The sequence below is a fragment of the Alnus glutinosa genome, chromosome 6 (assembly GCF_958979055.1).
Source record: "Alnus glutinosa chromosome 6, dhAlnGlut1.1, whole genome shotgun sequence".
Lineage (NCBI taxonomy): Eukaryota > Viridiplantae > Streptophyta > Magnoliopsida > Fagales > Betulaceae > Alnus > Alnus glutinosa.
Window position 1 is genome coordinate 20910689 of NC_084891.1, and position 21703 is coordinate 20932391.

The window sequence follows — 21703 nt, forward strand, 5'->3', positions numbered from 1 at the left end:
GTTCCAAACCTGATCAAGAAAATATGAAATTAGGAAACCGAGGTCAATCAGTGATGCTTCTTCAAAAAGCTTTGAATTTGCAATGCCTTTTCGTTTGGTTTCTTTCTTTCTACCCACTTCTTCACCCACTTTTCCTACCTATAAATCTTGGTGTTTCTTCTCCGTTTTTTCTCAACAATCTCAGACAGCCTTCTTCAGAACTTTTCCTGGAGAGAGAGAGAAAGATAAAGAGTGATGGGTCGAGCTCCATGCTGTGACAAGGCAAACGTGAAGAAGGGACCATGGTCTCCGGAAGAGGATGCCAAACTTAAAGCCTATATTGAACAGTATGGAACTGGAAACAACTGGATTGCTCTTCCTCAGAAAATTGGTATATTCTCTCATACAAATAATTATCTTCTTGTGGTTTTGATTCGTTTTGATTTGCCTTTTCAAATTAAAGGATCATGTTTTAAAGAGTGATCAGTTAATCTAAGGGGTTCAATATAGTGATAATTAAGTACTCATTTAACTTTAGTGCCTCGTGAAGCATGAAGTCTAAGGTTCAACCCTTTTAAGTGCGAATAATTTTTTGGGACTATGTTTGCGGGTAAAATCTTAAGCTTTATCTAATCTATGTGGAGAGGCATTTTGCACGGTATCCGAAAAATTTAGTTAGGATGAATCCCCAAATACCCCAGTTATATATATACATACATAAAAGTGATGAGTTTGACCTTTTGGTGGGTATCAATTCACAGGGATTAAGAGATGTGGAAAAAGTTGCAGACTGAGATGGTTAAATTACTTGAGGCCCAACATCAAGCATGGTGGATTCTCGGAAGAAGAAGACAACATCATCTGCAGCCTCTATATAAGTATTGGCAGCAGGTTTCTCTCTCTCTCTCTCTCTCTCTCTGGACTGTTTCTCAAGTTATTACTCTTTGTTCCACCTCGTTTTCTTGGTAGAGACTAAACTTGTTTTAATTTCCATCTGCCTTTAGGTGGTCCATTATTGCAGCTCAACTGCCTGGAAGGACAGATAATGACATCAAGAACTACTGGAACACAAGATTGAAGAAGAAATTACTAGGAAGGCGCAAAGATCAGTCTAACACATCATCTATGGGTGAGAGAAAAGATGCAAATGAGGTGGTAGATAACTCATATTCACCAGCCTTAAGCAACTCGGCACTCGAAAGACTTCAACTCCACATGCAACTTCAAAACCTTCAAAAACCCTTCTCTTTCTACAACAATCCCGCGCTGTGGCCAAAGTTGCATCCATTGCAAGAAAAGATCATGATCCAGAGCCTACAATCTTTGAATGAAAATCCTGCCGCTCTGTGGCAAGGACAAAGTATCGACTTGCATGAACCGCCCACTGCTGCTATAACCATGCCAAAGGTAAACGAATTGGGGAATTATTTACATGGTATATCATCATCCCCAGACAATTCAATGGCCTTCATCATTGCTGGGAGCAATCCAGCAGACGGTATAGAATTACAGTCTAATATTGGGGGAAGGGAAGTTTCAAGCTTCCAAGCTGAACTCGATGACTTTCTTAATAACAAAAATGTGGCTTTCGTGCCACAAGAAGATCAGATTACTGAATTTGATTGCTTCAAAGAGATCAATGGTTCAAAGGACAACCTGATTTGGTGGTCTAATGACTTCGAGACAAAACCAGCATCCTCAAACTCTTGGGACTCCACTACTTCGGTTCTTCAGTCTCAGCAGATGTTTCAAGATTATGAACTAGGTTATAATATGTAGTTTGAAACATATATAGGGAGTGACGGTATGGTAATTTGTGATGATCATAAAACGGGGAAGAGTGAAGAATCTGATAAGACGTTTTGTAAGATGTGTGAATAATAATACCAAAGTCCTTAGTCTCTTACAAATTCTAAAGCTAATTGCTGCGGCAGTCATATATAGCAGTTGCTTGATATCCTTCTCAAGCTTCAACTTAAAGCTCCATTTGCTCCAGAAATCCCAATGATTAAAAATTCATATAAGATAATTAATGGCTACAAATGTCATAGAAAAATTATCTCTAGGGTCTCCTATATATGTTAGTGCCCTAAAACCCAATTTAATTTGTGACATGTTCATTTATTAATAATAATAACAATAATAAATAATAATATATTTTTTTTATGGGTAATTTAAAACGTTATGCATATTCTCATATATATTTGTGTGACATTTATGTATATGTAGTTTTTAACTTACATTGAATATGATTTAGGCCGTGTACGTGTTAATAAGATTATCACATAAAAGATTTAAATCATTATACATTATGACTTGTACCCTTATTCAGTCATTGAGGGATTGGGCATTCCATCTGATAAGAGTATAATATTTCAATCATGATGATCTGTTTTGATCATAAAAGTAGAGACTTCTACTTGATATGTTGGTGTGGGTAGTGTTAGTTTTATTTCTTGGCTACATTCAATGACAAAAGTTTCTTTATTTTTTTGGGAAGAATGGTCTCTAGAAGTCTGATAGAAGTCGTGTCAGGACAGGACTTCTAGTAGCTTTCATAGTTCTGTCCTGTCTGGATAACCATAAGCCTTGTCTGAATAGGAATTAATGAAAGTTCGGAATTCTTTATGTGTTCGGATAGATGATATTCCTGTTCGGAGAGCTCTTACAGAAAGATAACTTATATTGTTATGTCTGGACAGATGGTTCCCCAGTCCGGACCGATCTTATAGAAAGTTTTCTTTCTTAAGTACATTCGGCCACGATAGTAACCTGTCCAGGCGCTGCCGTGTAGAAATCATTTCCTGACTTGTATTAGAGTTTCTAAGGTCTATTTAAAGGAGTTTTTAGGCAAGGTTTTATTAAGAATTCTACTCTGAAATTTTGTGTGCTAAGAGAGGGTTTTAAATCTGGATTGATTAATATTATATCTCTCTTAGAGTTTTAGTTCAACTATCAACCTTCAACAATTGAAGCCAACCAGAGTTTCGGTTAAGGAGATAAAGAAGAAGAACTCTTAAGAGGTTTCGTGAGAGAACAGACAAGTGAGTCACTTGTTATAATTTAAAAGTGTGACGACTGCAAAGGTTTTGTGAGTAGGAACTTCTTGTAATTTGCTGTTCTTCGTAGGTTTTGTGAGTATGAACTTCTTGTAATTTGCTGTTCTTCGTAATTGAATTGATTTCCTAGGTTTGACTGCCCCATATTGATTTTTCTCTTCGAGTTCAAAGAGTACCCACTTCGTAACTAAATATCCATGTTAACTATTTTACTACTTTAAGTATTTGGTTAATTAATTGTTTGGGTGTGGTTAGTTTGGAGTCTATTTATTATTTTCAATAAGAATATGCTGAACGGGATTACATGAGTTGTTATTCTATAAACTACTGCCGATTGAATAACTTGAACTCGCGACTATTTATAGCATTGACTCTAAATCTTGAGATGAATGTAAACTCAAATGTGAAGTGTATGTCATTTTAATACATTTAGGAGTGAGAGCTTGTACGGTCAAAATTTCGATGTATTGGGTGGTCACATGTATAAGAACACTACTCCTCAAAATGGAATTCATAATCATTTTGATCATTGAAATTAAAGAGATATGAAATATATGTTTGAGATAAATTTAAAAGGAATTGATTATTTTAAATCTCGAGCCTAAGCGTTTTAGTAAATTAAGAGTTACAAAAATTAAATATACTCAATGAAATATGCTTTCAATAGTATGAGAATAATCAAAAGATTAAATCGATGACTCAAGGATTAAAAGATAGTGAAATAGAGTGACGACAAATTTATTTTATTTTTACTTTAATTTCACTACTGATATTTCATAAAGGGGTTTCATGTAATTATAAGAAGTGAATGAACTCTTGATTAATCTAAAATTACAATTGTTGTAATATCTGATAAATAAGTTTAAGAGTGCTCTAATTATAACCTAAGATGTTTGGAGTTGGTGTTAGTTGGGAGAAGTGTCATTTTTTTTCGATGAGTATAATCGAACAATCAATCAACCCTAACCACGAACGTTCGACTCGAAGATCGAACGTTCAATGACAGTTACAAGCAATTAATTTTTGGACATCTCTACCCTTTTGAGCGTGCATGGTACATCTTTAAATGCATTCTCACCTCCATTTTCCTGATTTAGACCCTCCATGGTGCATATGGAGTTTTGTGTGGTTCTTTAGTCTGTATTCAGTTTATTGTATTTGCTACTATATTTTAGTTGTATTTCCTTGTTTTCTTCCTTTGTATCTATTGGTCATGGTGTTCCTTTATAATTTAATCTCATATATATATATATAAACAAAAATTTCCGACAAATTGAGTTGTATTAAAATTCCTTTAACTCGGTCTCTAAAAGTGCTATATGTCCTTTAGCATGTGAAAAATACATGTTTTTTCAATGAGTAATTTTGAATACTCAACTCTTATTCCACTGGCTGATGTGGCAGTGCCCACAAACCTTGAATTTTTTTCAATTTTTTAATAAAGGCTAATACAGTGGGATGAGAGTTGGATATATATCATTACTATTTTTTTTTAATAACTTGTGTTTCTTTCGTGCTTTTTTAATTTCATTAATAAAAAATACATGTTCTTAATTAGCACGTACATGTTCGAAAGACACATAATACTTATAGAGATAAACGTTTCGGTGTACGATTTTTTTGTTTTGTTTTTGACTTTTTTCAAATTATGGATACCAAAAAAAAGTAAAGACATTATGTTTAAAATGATGTTTGGGTGATAGTTGTTTTCTACAATTGAAGAAAAAAAAGAAAAAAAAAAAGTTGAGCTGGGAATGGTTCTAGACATCCCTACTAGTGGAATTCTACCCTCCATTAATTGGTGATGCAGGAGGATCTGAGTCTGATGACGCTGAGTTGTCAGATTGCACAATAATGGCGCTGAAATACCTGGAGCAGGCGGATCAGCGCAAAATTGGCAAGAAATCGTAATTTGGCCTAATTGGGGCAATTTTCGAGTGCGCTGCAGTAATTTGGTCATAACTTTGGCTACGAGTATCCGTTTCGCGCATATGACCCCAATTCGGAAAGCTCTCTTTGGCGCGCACGTCGTGGCCACCAGCTTCGCTCGGTGCGCCTCGTTTCGAGCCCCAAAATCCGCTGTTTTCCTTGTCAAAACCCTAATTTTAGATATTTTTTGCCATTTATGATAACTTTTCGTTTATTGTTTAGGAGGTGATTCTGAGCCCGATTTGGGCCAGATTTTCGACAGAATAATTATTTTATTACGTATTTTATTTTATTAGGGTTTTCGGGATTTTGCTATTTTTGGCAAAAATTCTCCTAAACCTAATTTTCAGCTATTTAAGCCCGGCTTGTGGGCGTTTTTCGACAGTTAATTGTTATTGATTAATTATCAGAATTCAGAGTTTTCTCTCTGTTTTGGGGTGATTTTCTTGTATCTTCCTTGCAAAATACTTATTGATTAGCCTACAAAATAATCGCTATTCTGTTCCGGCGTCAATTGGTAAGAAATTTTTTTCCCTAACAAAAGAAAGAAAAAAAAATACAAAACAAAGGACTTAGCGTGTTGTAACAACTTGAATTGAGAACAAGAATACTCGTTTTGCAGGTCCCACTAAGTACTACGGACTCAAGTTGATTAAATGATGGTTGACTTTGTCTGTTTAATCCTCAAATTTTCTCCTATTAATGTTTAAAGTGGATTCGATGTCAGTTTGAGCTTCATCTGGTTTGGTAATGATTAAACTATCAATTCTGTGACACCAACTCAGGCATATATGGAAACTCCAGAGTCAAATTCTGTGACACCATCATCTTCACCCTCTTCAGCCAATTTGTAATACTGAACACACGGCAAAGACTTTTTCTGCCTTAAGAGTCAAACTCTTCACGTACCAATTGACTTTTCACACTATTGCCCGGAGGAGAACAACGTACCATTTACGAAAGGCGGGTAATTTTTTGTACTATTCGAAAATTCAACACAAAATTAAAAATTAGATTAGTTGAAAAGTATGACCCGCTTAATAGCTTTATACCGATCTCTCAATCAATATCATTCAAACCCGATACGTGAACAAGTATATGGACGGCTAACTTGTGCATTATCTTTAATTAGCAACAAGCCCATGGCCAACAACTCCTCTTACCTCTCGTGTTCTTGTTATATATACGGGGGGAATTATGCCCTCGCTTGGGATTAGTGGACAGTACTATATAATTAAGGGAAAATTTTAGAACCAAAAACTCTTGCTTTAATTAAGGAGATAAGATCATCGGAAGGCCCAGGTCAATTACTTGGATGCTCAGCGTCATGGGTTTGTTAGGAAATTAAAATAATAAATATATAAGATTAATATTAGTTTAAAAATAATACAATAGCCAGAGGGGCCTAGGGTTTTGACAAATACTGCAGGGAGGAGATAGAGACACAGTTTGAGGTCAGCAACTGCGTCCATTTGTAGCGTCTTGGTGCATTATATTACATAAAGTGCATGGGAGATTAAATTTCTGCTGATTAAAAATAATTAAGTTGTTAAAGTTGAGCAATTATGCATTGAATTGTCTCTTTTAAAGAAATTTACATGTAAATAGACAGACATAAAATATATATTACGTTAATTAATAGTCCACTGGTATATAGCATCTTTGTCAACCCCCATGACGATATCGATCTACGTCCGTATGTTGTCCTCCTTCTCCTGCGAATATTGTGGTTCAAATCAATCTCAACTTTGTTAATTAAAGACTGAATCAAGAATGCCAAGCGGCTGACATGACCTATTTTAAGTGGCTGTACATGCATAATAATTAGTTACTTAAAACATGTCATATCAGCTGGTATAACATGAGTGTCATATATGACTGTCAAAATCATCATTAGATCGATCTGTGGGGCCAATATGCATCCCGGCCATACATGACCTCATAGATCCAATGGTGATTTTGAAAAGTGGTAGGATGAAAGAAAGATCATGGGAGAATGTATATCACATCTCGTACTCACATATATATGAGAAATGTTTCATTTTTTCATCTCCCTACATTTCAAAATTACCATTTGATCTATGGAGCCTATATGTATCACACACAAAACCTCACACATCCAATGATAATTTTGAAAAGTGGGAGAACGAGAGAATTGGACCAATAAAGGATGTATAGCATGTCTCTACTCGTATGTTTAATTTCCATGAAAGATATGTACGGACCATACGGTAATTGGAATTTTTAGAAACTGCACAAAATCTTAGAGGAAGAAGATGGAAATTGAAGAAATTAATCTTAAGAAAAAGAAACTGTTTAGGTAAGAAAGATGAATTTTTCTCTCTTTTGTTTTTGGATTTTTTCCTCTCCCTTAATTAATCAGTGAAGGAATTTTCTCTATGACTTTGAATTAAGAATGAGGTTAGTACTGCAATCATGGAGGTAGGTTCCACTATTTTAGCATTACACATGCATAAGAAGCTATTGGCTGGACCTAACAAGAGGATCAGTGAAAATCTTGAGTTAGCACCAATGATTCCATATCATTTTTGTATAGCCCAGTACTTATCCTCTCTTGTCAAGATCCCACCTTTACCGGCTCTAATACAATGACCTTAAGGTTAATTGGTCTTCTTGATGATGAAATGCTGTGACCTTTTATTTATTCATTGAGTTCTTTCTTTTGATATGAAATGCATTTGTCAATGCATTGATTCTAGAGTTGAGAGTAAGACAAGCAGAAGCATGTTTTCTTCCTCCCAAAGATTGATGTGGACACGATTAATTAAACAATAAGTGAAAGAGTGAGTGCTTTTGAATTTTGGTGGTTTTCCTCTTGTTATTTCTATATTGGTGCCGTTCCAAACCTGATCAAGAGAATATGAAATTAGGAAACCGAGGTCAATCAGTGATGCTTCTTCAAAAAGGTTTGAATTTGCAATGCCTTTCGTTTGGTTTCTTTCTTCCTTTCTTGTTAAAATATTGCCTTAATTCCCCTCTACTTTCTAATTATATTGACCCTAACAACCTGTAAGGGTTAGGGCTCTTAAAAATAATAACAAAAAACTTAATTACAGTAAGGTAATAATTATATATAACTATCGTAAAAAAGGAATTCCATCTTTCACGTGAAGGCCGCCCACCCCCCCCCGCCCGGTTGATCAGTAGGGTTGACTGTACCTAATTTGTTGTAACGTACAAAATGTGTCTTGTGTTTTGTCTTGGGGTGGGGATGGCATTAGGGCATTGAAATGATTTATCAAGGAGAAGCTTTAACCTGCCCAGTTGTCTCTCTAGTTATTTTAAGCCATTGTGCCATCTTAACCGATCGAGTGATTGCTACACCCATTGGCAATCCTAATTATACAAAACGTATAGGCAGCTTAATTAACCCTTAATATGATACCATTAATTGCAGAGAATTACATAATTAGTAACTTGTTGAAATATGATTCACTTTCCATCTAATATGAAAAACAATCACAAAAACTCTATTTTTAAATATTTATCTATTTTTTATTCTCTTCATAGTAGTACTACAAAAAACCTTGTTTTTAGTCACTTGCAGTTAGCCACGTGGGTTACGAGTAGTATATTCGGCTGTTGCTAAATGTATATTTAGCAACGTGTAATTTTATATATGTGGCTATTTAGCCACTTGACTTTTAGCCACGCGTCATCCTCAGGTGGCTAAATGTATGCATTTATTTTTTAAATGGAAAATTATATATTTTTAACCACCTATTCCTTACCCACGTCACCAAAATTAGGATTTTGTTTTTTTTTTTTTTAAAAAAATACAAGAAAAGAACAAATATCGATTTGTCCTTTTCTTCTTCATTTTTTTTTTCTTTCTAATATTGTATACGGTATACGGTATACGGAGATAGGGCCGGTGTACGTCGTCGAGATCCGGCGATCTGGAGAAAGGGCCGGTGTATCCGGCGAGATCCGCGCCGGATCTTCGTCCAACTCGTCGTCGAGATCCGGCGAGAATACCCACACCACCGATCGACGAAAATACCCACTTCAAAAATACCCATTTGGCCGAGAATGAGCAGAAAACACCAAAAGAAACCAACTACTCCGGCGACTAACAAAAAGGACAAAAAAAATTTAACAAAAAGACCAAAAATCACCATCAAAAGGACCCACAAATCACCGGCCTCTTCTCCATCACCGACGACGAAAACGAGCTTCTCCGGGTGTTGGCGATCGAGTCGTGCGTCCGGGTGGGGGTGAGTCGTCGTCTGCTGAGAAAAAAATACAAACAAAGTGAGCCATTTTTTTGATGAAAAATGGGGAGAGACTTACGTGGGAGCTAGGGAGAGATGAGAGAGAGTTGAAAAAAATAAGAAAAAAAGAAGAAAATGAGGAGAGACGAGAGATAGAGAGATTTCTAAAAAAAAGAAAAAAAAAATTAAGAAGCGAGATAGATCCGGCTTTTAAAAAGAAATGAAAAAAAAAAATTAAAAAAATTGAAATCAAAGACAAATTTAAAACCCTCCCCCCAAAACATGCAAATGGAAACATGTTCATAAAGCACATTGCTAAAATTTTAAATTTTAAAAATATTTTATAAAAATTTTATTTCTTCAATTTTTTTTTTAAAAAAATATTTTAGCCACGTGTATTAATTACACGTGGCCAACTATCAACGTGTAAATAATACATGTGGCCAATTCAATTGGCCACGTGTAATAAATACACGTTGCGAGTTGGCCACGTGTAATTAATACACGTGGCTAACTGACTTTTTCATATTTTATGCTACATCTCGCCACGTGGTCATTATGACACGTGGCTAATTGGCCATGTGGCTACAGTAATGACTATTGTAGCCACGTGGCTAATGTCTTGTTTTTTTGTAGTGTAGGAGAGCAAGTCGCGATCCAAATCTTTTTATTTTTTGAAAATTTGATCTAAACCCGCTCTTGTAATTCCAACGAATGATACATTCAACTCTCATCGTGAGTAATTCTAGAAATCATTCATGTGTGACTTTTGCGTCTCTTTAAAAATGAGGTGGCTTTTAAAATTACCATTTGATCAAAATTCAAAAGTGATAAATCACAAGTCCAATGATGATTTTAAAAGCCACATCATTTTTAGATGGACACAAAAGTGACACATGAGGGGCTTTGAGCATTACTCAACCCAACACTCTAGTGGCTGTAGGCTGTTTTGTGATTTGAATGAGGAGTGAAACTAGGAGAATGTTGGATCTGTTTAACCTCAGAAGAATGAAAAATCGAATAACCTTGTTCGCTTCAACCCAGAACTTTAGAACTATGGTGGTTGTAGGTTTTTATGTGATTTGAATGAGAACAAAACTAGGAGAAGGTTGAATCTGATTAAGCTCAAGAAGAATGAAAAACATCTCTTGAATCAATGAAACATAGCCTCTCTTAGTGTGTAGGAGTCGTGGTATGTGAGGATTATATAGAAAGGGAGAAAGCAGTACCTTCTAAACTAAGTTAGCTAGGGTTTTCACAATTTGCCGCAGTCTCGTTTGAATGAGAATAAGTTTTGTTCGAGCAAGATCTAGGATTTTACAAAATTTATCATTTTGCGATCGAACGGGCTTCGAACAACACTTCGATTGGAGTATTCTCTGGCTCTCTCGTTCGAACGCCTTTCAAACGGCTTGCAAATGAGGTTTATTGGAAGTCCTTTTAACCTTATGTTCGATTGGGACTCGATTGAGTCATCTTAGAACTCGACACACATTCTTGCAAACATGAATGGTCTTGTTCGAATTAGATCTTCAATTTCTCGATTTTAGCTCCAAAATTACATGGATGTGAATGGTATAGACTTAAAACTTACAAAAAAATATGTTTTGATACTGAATTTGTCAAAGTAAAAACCTAACACTTTTGTTGGTGATTTCTACCATCACTTTATTAAAACACGGGTCAATTCGACTTTGTTTTAATCTCTCTTCTTTTATTGGTGATTTTAATCATGATCAGCTTATTAGAGCGAGTCGATACGAGTTTTCTTTAATCTCTTTTATTTTATTTTTATGATTTCTATCATCACCTAACTGAAGTAGCTAGGTCGAGTCAACATTGCTTTAATCTCTCTCTCTCTCTCTCTCTCTTTGTTGATAATCACTTTATCACAGTAAATCGATCCATCTTTTTTGTTTTTTTTTTTGGATGAATAAGTCGACCCATCTTTACTTCAAATAACTTTACGCTTACGGACTAAAGGAGAGTTAATCTGGAGACTTCATTAATGAATTTTAAGCATGCATGCGCCGAATTCACTCGCGTCCATATATATGCATATTCCACTTGCTGCGCTCCCCAGATTCATCAACAAAAGTTTTGCAATTAAGTTGCACACTTCTTGATGATTTTGTGCATAACTTGAGGGCGATCGTAAGAATTAAAAAGAAAAACGCAAATAATTTTATTCGCTTCTTTACCCTTAATATGATACAATTAATCACAGAGAATTACAAAATTCAATAGAAGTTTCCTAGAAGAAACGTACTTCCAGCTAAAATCTTGGTAAACCATTATTCTGAAAAGCACATCGATCCAAAAGTCATGTACATGTGGTGTTTGATGAGTAATGCTATATACTATATATCTTTTTATTCCTTTAAAGTTGAAATAGATTTTTATTGAATTTTAATTCAATAGTAATTTTAAAAATCACATTAATTTTGAAATACTAAAATGATTACGCCCCTTTGCTTATGCAATTCTGTTGCTACAAATTACATGTGCCTTGTTAAAAAGGACAGCCATATGTGTCATTGAATTAGAAAATAGGAGCCAATGATCCCATTTCTCTGCATAATTTTCCGTAGCATTATCAATTAAAGCTTTAGGTGCTAGCTAGGGTGGCTAGGATTCGAACATTTCAAGGATAATAGTGACAAACTAAAAGGATGGAGGCTTCTTCTGATCAAATACCTGCAGCACTGGGTTTCAAATAATAAACTATTTGGACCAGAAAAAGCAGTGTAATTTAATATTTAAAAGAGGAAGAAATTTGTGTTGTACTTTGTCCAGTTGCATGCATAATAATAAAGTATATATGGATGAGCGAACTAATCCAGGAAGGAAGAGAGAGAGAGAGAGACTGCAGAAACCCTAAAAAAAAGAAACAGGGTTGAATAGTGAGGAAGGGTAGAGGAGTGAGGTGGAAGCTAGACTTTTTGTCCTTATAAGCATCACATCACCCAATTTTCCTACCTATAAATCTTGGTGTTTCTTCCCCCTTTTTTCTTAACAATCTCAGACAGCCTTCTTCAGAACTTTTCTTGGAGAGAGAGAGACAGAGAGAGAGAGAAAGATAAAGAGAGATGGGTCGAGCTCCATGCTGTGACAAGGCAAACGTGAAGAAGGGACCATGGTCTTCGGAAGAGGATGCCAAACTTAAAGCCTATATTGAACAGTATGGAACTGGAAACAACTGGATTGCTCTTCCTCAGAAAATTGGTATGTTCTCCCATACAAATAATTATCTTCTTTTGGTTTTGATTCTCCTTTTCAAATTAAAGGATGATCATGTTTTAAAGAGTGATCAGTTAATCTAAGGGGTTCAATATAGTGATAATTAAGTCATTTAATTTTAGTGCCTCATGAAGCGTGAAGTCTAAGGTTCAACTCCTTTAATTAAGTGCAAACAATTTTTTAGGACTACGATTGCAGACAAAATTTTGAGCTTTACTCGACCTATATAAAGAGGGCACTTTGCGTTTCGGGACGAATCCCCATATACAACGGTTATATATATATATATATAAAACAGTGATGAGTTTGACCTTTAGGTGGGTTTCAATTCACAGGGCTTAAGAGATGTGGAAAAAGTTGCAGACTGAGATGGTTAAATTACTTGAGGCCCAACATCAAGCATGGTGGATTCTCTGAAGAAGAAGACAACATCATCTGCAGCCTCTATATAAGTATTGGCAGCAGGTTTCTCTCTCTCTCTCTGTGCACTGTTTCTCATGTTATTGCACTTTGTTCCTCCTCGTTTTCTTGGTAGAGGCTAAACTTGTTTTAATTTCCATCTGCCTTTAGGTGGTCCATTATTGCAGCTCAACTGCCTGGAAGGACAGATAATGACATCAAGAACTATTGGAACACAAGATTGAAGAAGAAATTACTAGGAAGGCGCAAAGATCAGTCTAACACATCATCTATGGGTGAGAGAAAAGATGCAAATGGGGTGGAAAATAACTCATATTCACTAGCCTTAAGCAACTCGGCACTTGAAAGACTTCAACTCCACATGCAACTTCAAAGCCTTCAAAAACCCTTCTCTCTCTACAATAATCCCGCGCTGTGGCCAAAGTTGCATCCCTTGCAAGAAAAGATCATGATCCAGAGCCTACAATCTTTGAATGAAAGTCCTGCCGCTCTGTGGCAAGGACAAAGTATCGACTTGTATGAACCACCCACTGCTGCTATAAGCATGCCAAAGGTAAACGAATTAGAGAATTCGTTACATGGTATATCATCATCCCCAGACAACTCAATGGCCTTCATCACTGGGAACAATCCAGCAGACGGTTTAGAACTACAGTCTAATATCGGAGGAAGGGAAGATTCAGGCTTCCAAGCTGAACTCGATGACTTTCTTAATAACAAAAATGTGGCTTTCGTGCCTCAGGAAGATGAGATTACTGAATTTGATTGCTTCAAAGAGATGAATGGTTCAAAGGACAACCTGATTTGGTGGTCTAATGACTTCGACACAAAATCAGCATCCTCAAACTCTTGGGACTCCACTACTTCGGTTCTTCCGTCTCAGCAGATGTTTCAAGATTATGAACTAGCTAGGTTATAATATATAGTTTGTAACATATATAGGGAGTGACGGTATGGTAATTTGTGATGATCATAAAACGGGGAAGAGAGAAGAATCTGATAACACGTTTTGTAAATTGTGTGAATAATAATGCCAAAGTCCTTAGTCTCTTGCCATTTCTAAAGCTAATTGATGTGGCAGTGACAGCAGTTGCTTGATATATATATCCTTCTCAAGCTTTAACTTAAAGAGCTCCATTTGCTCCAGAAATCCCAATGATTAAAAATTCATATAACATAATTAATGCCTACAAATATCATAGAAAAATTATCTCTAGGGACTCCTGTGTTAGGGATAGTGCCATAAAACCCAAATTTAATTTGTGACATTTTAATTTAGTAATATTTATTTTATGGGATAAATTAAAATGTTATGCATATCCTCAGATATATTTGTGTGACATTTATTATGTATATGTAATTCTTAAGTTACATTAAATATGGTTTAGGTGTACGTGTTAATGAGATTATCACATAAAAGATTTAAATCATTATACATTATGACTTATACCCTAATTCACAGTTAGTGAGGGATTGGACATTGCATCTGATAAGAGTATAGCATTTCAATTATGATGATCTATCTTGATCATAAATGTAGAGACTTATGTTTGATACGTTGGTGTGGTTAGAATATGCTGAACTAGACCACATGAGTTGTTATTCTATAAACTACTACCGATTGAATAACTTGAACTTGCGACTATTTATAGCATTGACTCTAAATCTTGAGAGAAATGTAAACTAGATTAGGATCCTGTACAATTATTTTTCCGAATTCTATCAAATTCGGGTAAGTGATTGTGAGAGACCACTTATGGGAACCATTTGACAAAATAAAAATTGGGCTACCCAACCACTTATTCGGTCAAGTGGGTCCCATAAGTGATTTTTCACAATCACTTGCCTGAATTCGCTCAAATTTGGGCAAATAATTGTAGAGGATCATGATCCATGTAAATTCAAATGTAAAGTGTAGGTCACTTGATACATTTAGGAATGAAACCTTGTATGGTCAAAATCTCGGTGTGTTGGGTGGTCACATGTAGCATTATAGGAACACTACTTCTCAAAATGGAATTCATAATCATTTTGATTGAAATCAAAGAGATATGAAATATCCATTTGAGATAAATTTAAAAGAAATTGATTATTATAAATCTCAGGCCTCAGTGTTTTAGTAAAGAATTACAAAAATTAAATATACTTAATGAAATATGATTTCAATAGTATGAGAATAATCAAGAAATTATATCGATGACTCAAGAATTAAAAGATAGTGAAATAGAGTGACAATAAATTTATTTATTTTTACTTTAATTTCACTACTGATATTTCATAGAGGGATCACATGTAATTATAAGAGGTGAATGAACTCTTGATTAATCAAAATAAATACTAGAGTGAAATTACAACTTTTGTAACACCCGATAAATAATTAGGGTTAAGAGTGCTTTAATTATAACCTAAGATGTTTGGAGTTGGTGCTAGTTGGGAGAAGTGTCATTTTTTTCCGACTTAAGTGGATTTTGGGTTCCACCGAATGTTCGATGAGTATAATCGAACAATCAATGCAACCCTGACCACGAACATTCGACTCGAAGATTGAACGTTCGATGGTGGTTATAAGCAATTAATTTTTGGATATCTCTACCTTTTTGAGCGTGCACGATACATCTTTAAATACATTTTTATGATCCTATATCCTCATTTTGTCGTCCTTAGCCTCTGAAAACCCTAGAGAGAGAGAGAGAGAGAGAGAGAGAGAGAGAGAGGAGGAGGATCTTCATGCACTTTCAAGAGAAGGTAATCTTCTACTCTAATCTTGCTTTTAACGTTGTTATTATCATGTTACCTTTCTGTTTTCCTTTTATATTTGCTTGTTAATCCTAGATTTACATTGAGATAACTAGATTAAGATGCTAAATTAGATATCATGGGTTACTGATGGATAATGGTTAGATGGATCGCGGTTTAGGTTTATCTTGTGTTATTTAGTTGCTTCTTTGTGTTTAAGTCTATTGTTTGGGGAAATGATGTAGATCTATATGCTTAGACTTTGATTCATAGTTGGATTTATGATGGGTTGGAGATTTAATATGGTTTGATAAGTATGGATGCGTTTAAAATGTTTACGATTAGGATAGTTTTAAGAAGCCTATTAGAGCCATAAATGGGGTTAGAATGGGTTAAGCTAGGACAATTTTAGAAATGAAAGTTTCTACGAGACCAACGAACATTCAAGGGTCAAGCCGAATGATCAGTGTCGATTGATTGAACCAATAAACAAACATTTGATGGCCAGGTAGAATGAACATTTTGTTCCTAGATTAGGTATAAGGGTATTTTGGCTTAGATTAAGCATTAATATTAGATCATTTCACATATTTCGAGAGTGGGGAGTATCTGAGAGTTTATCCGGAGGAGCCTTACGACCTGGCCAGATGAGTAAAACTCACACAGATACTTGTTATTGTAATTCTTTTATAGCATGAGTAATTTTTGTATCAAATATGCATGCTTACAACTCACATGAAATATATTTAATTTTTTAAAATGGGAACCCCATTTTTGTCTAAAGGTGTTTGAAAATGGAATGATGCATCCTATGAATTCTTTTATGAAAGCATGCATTCATGTAAAAGATAAATGGATAAATAGCATTATATGACATGGCGCTCCATGTACGGATGGTGGCCATGATTTTATAATTATACTAGTTTTACCCTATGGTCTATAGTTTTCAGTTGCCTTGGTACCAATGGTTAATAGTGTGACCGGTACAACTATGTTTGTTTGGTGGTCATTACAGATGGACGTCATTAGTGGTGTGGATCACTAGAGGTTGGACCCGGTTGGACCACTTTTGATGGACGGTATGCAGTAACATTCAAAGCACCGATGTTGTACTACAGGTCTCTTGGGACAACGTCAACCTTGTGAGAATGAATTAATATATAGGGTAGACCATATGGAGTATAACTATAACATGTTCACTTGATTAATATGTATTTTATGTTTATACATTACAAAAAAAATCCAATTATTGACGATTTTTTTCAAGATAGTTTTAAAAACCGTCTAGAATTAAATTTTTACAGACAGTTTTCAAAAAACCGTCTGTAAAAAAATAAATTTCGATGGCTTTCATAAAACCGTTTGTAAATTTACAGACGGTTTAGATGAACTGCCTAAAAATTCAAGATTCCAGGACGGTTTTAATGAAACCGTCTGTAAAGTTATAGATGGATTTATTTAAACCGTTTGGAAATTCTTTTCCAGACGGTTTAAATGAAATCGTTTGCAATTTGATTTTTCAATATACCACTCATCTGTCCATGTCATCGATCCGCACCACAAAATCAAGTTCACATCTCAACCGTCTCTTTCAAATTTATCAACAACTCATAACACCTCACAATCACACAATCTCTTTCTTTACTTTATTCACAAACTTGGCCAAAAGAATTCCCAATTTATCCACCTTCAAGACACATAAACCAGATATAATTAAGCAACATTTCAAAGAAAAAGAAAGAAAAACTACTTAGAAACTGCGGGATCGAGACAGAACGTCGGGATCGGGTTGAAAGGAATGGGACAATTGGAGAGAGTGCCGGAGATAGAGTGCCGGATCTGTCAAACCCATGCCGATGTGTGTGGGTTTCCGGCTGGAACTGGTGAGGTCGTCGGGGTTTCCAGTCGAAACCCACACTCGACCTCTCTCTGTGGCCGGATATAGAGAGAGATCCGGCCGGAATACCACGTATTCCGGCCGGTTCTCTCTTCCTCTCTCTTTCTCTATCGCCGACCGGTATGCGTGGGTGCTGGATCTCTCTTCCTCTCTCTCTTTCTCTGTCATCGGTCGAATCGATCTCTCTTCCTCTCTCTTTCTCTGTCGCTGACCGGATCTCTCAGACCATATATATATTTTTTTTTTGAAAGTTATGATCAGAGCATCAGACCATATTAATATCAAAAAACTAATCAATATAAAAAAATAATTATATTGATATTAATGATATTAATATATATAAAAAAATATTAATTCTGGACGGTTTTCCCAAACTGTCCAGAACTAATTCTAGACGGTTTGCCCAAACCGTCCATAACCCGAATTCGCAACACATATTTCTGGACGGTTTTAAACCGTCTAGAAATCTTGAATTTTTTGTAGTGATACTGCATTCACATGGCTTATAAACTGATGGAACAATGATGCATATTATTACTTGTGGTTTAAACAATCTTTTTATACAAATAGTGTTCACAAACATGATAACATGAAATCCTTATATACACCACTCAATAAGTCGTTGACTTACGTTTGTATCTTTTCCATCTATAAAACATTCTTGTTTTTATAGCTGATGAACCACCAGAGGATGGATCTTGGGGATTCAGATAGGAGGTTTGCTTTGGACTGCTTCTCTAAGCTAGTTTTTGAGGAGTTTGACCCATTCTTAAGTGGTGAATTGTGGCGTGATTTTTAGAATCCTTTGCATGATACTTTTTTGGCATTTCTTTGGGAGTATTATCAAATTTATGGTAACCCTTTGATAGATCAGTAGATTTGCTTATCTTAGGACTATGGTTACTGATTTATGATTTTTTTTCCCTAATAACTTAGTATTTGACTTGATGATCGATTTGAGACCAAGACTTTTGATGAATATCTCTATGTTATGATGTTTCAGTTTGCTATGGTATTGTTATTATTGTGGATGTCATAATAGCTATCTTGATTTATTAGAAAACTCTTCCTCTATAGGCTCAATGATGAGGACTCGTTGATTCCTTGGTCTTATCCCTTGTGGGATTCGACGAGGAGATGTACTGTGAGATAATTACTAGATAATTATTTCTTAGGGCCTTACAACTTTTTAGTGGAATAAATTGTAATTAATGGTAAATTAGAACAAGTCATGAGATGACAATTGTCTTAGGCTCATTCGAATTAGTTTTATTTTCACTTTAGATCCTTTATCAAAGTAATAATTATCTTTAAGGTTTGACCAAATTTTACGAGGGGTAATACTTCTAACAGGCATTTGAATGAATGTTAAACTAAGAGACTTGTTTTCCAAGTCCTACCCTCACTAGGATTCACATGTCTATTTAAAGAAGCTGTGTGTATTAAAGCTCACATTCTTTAGTTACAAAATCATAATTGAGGAGAAGATAGCTAGAAGACTTTGGTCTCAATCGACTCGGGTAGAACATCAACAATCACTACAAAAAAAGAGAGAGCAAGAAATGTAAAAAAACCATCTAGAATCAATTCCAGACGGTTTTTTCTGGACGGTTTAAAACTGTCCAATTTATAATGTCGCTAAATAAATTTCTGGATGGTTTGGGCAAAACCGTCCAAACTTAATTTTATTTTTATTTATTTATTTATTTATTTTTCTGTTTCGATTATTTTTTATATTAATTAGTTTTTTGATATTAAAACTAATTAATATGGCCTAAATTATTTTTTTGATATTCGAACGGTTCATACGCCGGTCGGCGACAGAGAAGGAGGGAGGAAGAGAGTTCCGGACGGAGACGGAGAAAGAGAGAGAGGAAGAGAGATCCGTCACCCACGCACACTGGCCGGCGACAAAGAAAGATAGGGGAAGAGAGAACTGGCCAGAATACGTGGTATTCTGGCCGGATCTCTCTCTGTATTCGACTAGAGAGAGATGCCGAGCATGGGTTTCGGCTGGAAACCCAGACGACTTTGCCAGATCCGGTCGGAAACCCAGACAACCTCGCCAGATCCGGTCGGAAACCCATGTACACTAGCGTGGGTTTGACAGATCCGGCACTCCATCTCCAGCACTATCTCCCGTCGTCCCGATCCCGACGTTCCATCGAGATCTCGTTGCCCGTGTGAATCAACGAACCCAAAAAGGAAAGACCCTTTAGATTGAAGTGTTGGAGAATAGCATTTTGCTTCACCCTCAGGGTTGTCGTTTGGCCGGCTGGGGTTCATGAGGGGCTGGGGTTCAGATCGAGGGGCTGTACGCCTTCTTTGCTTGGGGAATATACGATGTGGGGTTCAGATCCGTGTCATTTTGACATGCTTCTCAATCCGCGTCATTTTCTTTAGACGTATTTAAGCCGTTGATAGTGTTTCAATCTACGGCTGAGGGTGCCTTTCCGTGTCATTTGAGTACTTATGAAATGGAAATTTTCAAACAGTTTGTTCCAACCGTCTGTAAATTTATTGACGGTTTGGAAAAAACGGTCTGAAAATTTACATTTCTGGACGGTTTTTTTTCAAACTGTCCATAATAATAATAATAATAATAATTTTTTTAATCCATGCGATTTTTGTCACCATTTTTTTTTAATATCAATAATTCCAAACGGTTTGAAAAAAACCGTCCGAAAATGTAAATTTCCAGACGGTTTTCTCCAAATCGTCTATATTTATTTATTTAGAGACGGTTGTTTAAAAATCGTATGTAAAATTTTAATTCTAGACGGTTTCAAAACCGTTTAGACAAAAAGGGTCTATAATTGTCCCTTTTTTTTTTTTCTTTTTGTTTTTTCTGCAGTGATCTCTACCAAAAAGCAAGGGCTTTCTTGAAAAAAGCCTTCACCTTTCCTCATTCCCACAGTACCCTTTTAACATCTCTACAGACATATATGCTATCAAAACCACCAAATTCGTAAAATAGAGTACGCTTATAAACAAAATGGACTAAGGTAGGGGTGAGAGATTACCTCCTTGTGGCTTTGGACTAAAAAAGCTCCAATAACTCTTCTCTCCCTCTTTCTCTCTCCTCCCTTCACTCTTCCTCTCTCTGGTGGCTCTAGATGGCCAAATGGTCACTAGGGTTCCATTAAGAATCTTATATAAGCCTTCTCCCGCTTCTACAAATTTTTGGACTTGTCTAAATCATATGCACCGTTAGAACGACCCTCGTGCCGTTTGAACGCTAGAGTTTTTCAACTTATCCTACGTGGCTTCATGCCATACCGTTCTAACGTTTACTTTATATCGTCCGAACAATAGGGTTTCCCTTTCGTTCCACGTGGCTTTCAATCCTATCGTTCAAACAGTTGCCCTATATCGTTGGAACAGTAGGGTTTCCTACACCCTACGTGGCACACCGTTCGAGTGGTTCTCTTTACCATTACAACAGCCTTGGATATATAGATTTCACCACATGTTTCCCAAGCCATTTTATCTTAATTTTCACCCTAATCGTTGTCTCTAATTTATCACTTAAACCTTTGTTAAGGCATTCTTAATCTTAGTTTAGAACGGGGCAATACAAGAAGTATGGTTTTGATCAACCTCAATATTTCATGTAATGACGTTAGTTTTAGCTAATTTCGTTTGTATTAGAATGAGTTGGTGGAATTGAAGTTTAGTGTTTTGATACGCCAGAAGGTTACTGCGCGTTTTGTGTTTCTATTGTTATCGCTTAAAATTGATTGTAATTTTGTTAAATTAGAGGGTCCAAATTACGTGTGTGAATGACCCATTGAAGTTGATTAGGATTAATTGGTAGTAATTGTCATTATGGTTTGGGGTTAGGGCTATAATTTGGGCATTTTGTGGGTCCACTAGTGGTATCCCCAAGTCGATGTCTTAAAATCACAAAATTGACACTTGAATTGAGGAATAGAATCTGGTTTGGGTTTGAATATTTCGAGAAATATGTTATTGAGAATGGGTTTAAGTGCAAAACTTGGATTGATAGTCTCTCTCTCTCTCTCTCTCCTTTTTTTTTCGAATTTATTTGTAGAGCTCTCAACGATACCTGTAGGATTTTTAGAGGAATAGCTTGTTTATTCTTTGATATTAATGGAAATTTTTGGGAAAATTTCAAGACAGTTTTAATAATTATTAGCCGGCATGCATCATGCCCGTTTTGGGTTTGGAGCGTGAAGGCGACTATC

At 35.8% G+C, this 21703-nt stretch overlaps 2 protein-coding genes across 2 annotated transcripts; both read left to right on the forward strand.

Annotated features, from left to right (window-relative positions):
* Nucleotides 1-1938, forward strand: LOC133870920 (transcription factor MYB36-like). Its single transcript, XM_062308198.1, has 3 exons — nt 1-370; nt 741-870; nt 984-1938. Exons 1-3 carry the CDS (start codon nt 235-237, stop codon nt 1756-1758), a joined length of 1041 nt encoding a protein of 346 aa, XP_062164182.1. The 5' UTR covers nt 1-234; the 3' UTR covers nt 1759-1938.
* A 10236-nt stretch (nt 1939-12174) lies between these two features.
* On the forward strand, nt 12175-13931 carry LOC133870929 (transcription factor MYB36-like). Its single transcript, XM_062308213.1, has 3 exons — nt 12175-12427; nt 12778-12907; nt 13013-13931. The coding sequence occupies exons 1-3, from the start codon at nt 12292-12294 to the stop codon at nt 13779-13781; spliced, it is 1035 nt and encodes a 344-aa protein (XP_062164197.1). The 5' UTR covers nt 12175-12291; the 3' UTR covers nt 13782-13931.
* Nucleotides 13932-21703: the final 7772 nt, after the last annotated feature.

Excerpts from the sequence above, each read along its gene's own strand:
- LOC133870920 (XM_062308198.1), top strand. The coding sequence starts at position 235 with ATGGGTCGAGCTCCATGCTGTGACAAGGCAAACGTGAAGAAGGGACCA. Across the intron at positions 371-740 it reads TGCTCTTCCTCAGAAAATTG|GGATTAAGAGATGTGGAAAA; the intron begins GTATATTCTCTC and ends ATCAATTCACAG. Across the intron at positions 871-983 it reads TATATAAGTATTGGCAGCAG|GTGGTCCATTATTGCAGCTC; the intron begins GTTTCTCTCTCT and ends ATCTGCCTTTAG.
- LOC133870929 (XM_062308213.1), top strand. The coding sequence starts at position 12,292 with ATGGGTCGAGCTCCATGCTGTGACAAGGCAAACGTGAAGAAGGGACCA. Across the intron at positions 12,428-12,777 it reads TGCTCTTCCTCAGAAAATTG|GGCTTAAGAGATGTGGAAAA; the intron begins GTATGTTCTCCC and ends TTCAATTCACAG. Across the intron at positions 12,908-13,012 it reads TATATAAGTATTGGCAGCAG|GTGGTCCATTATTGCAGCTC; the intron begins GTTTCTCTCTCT and ends ATCTGCCTTTAG.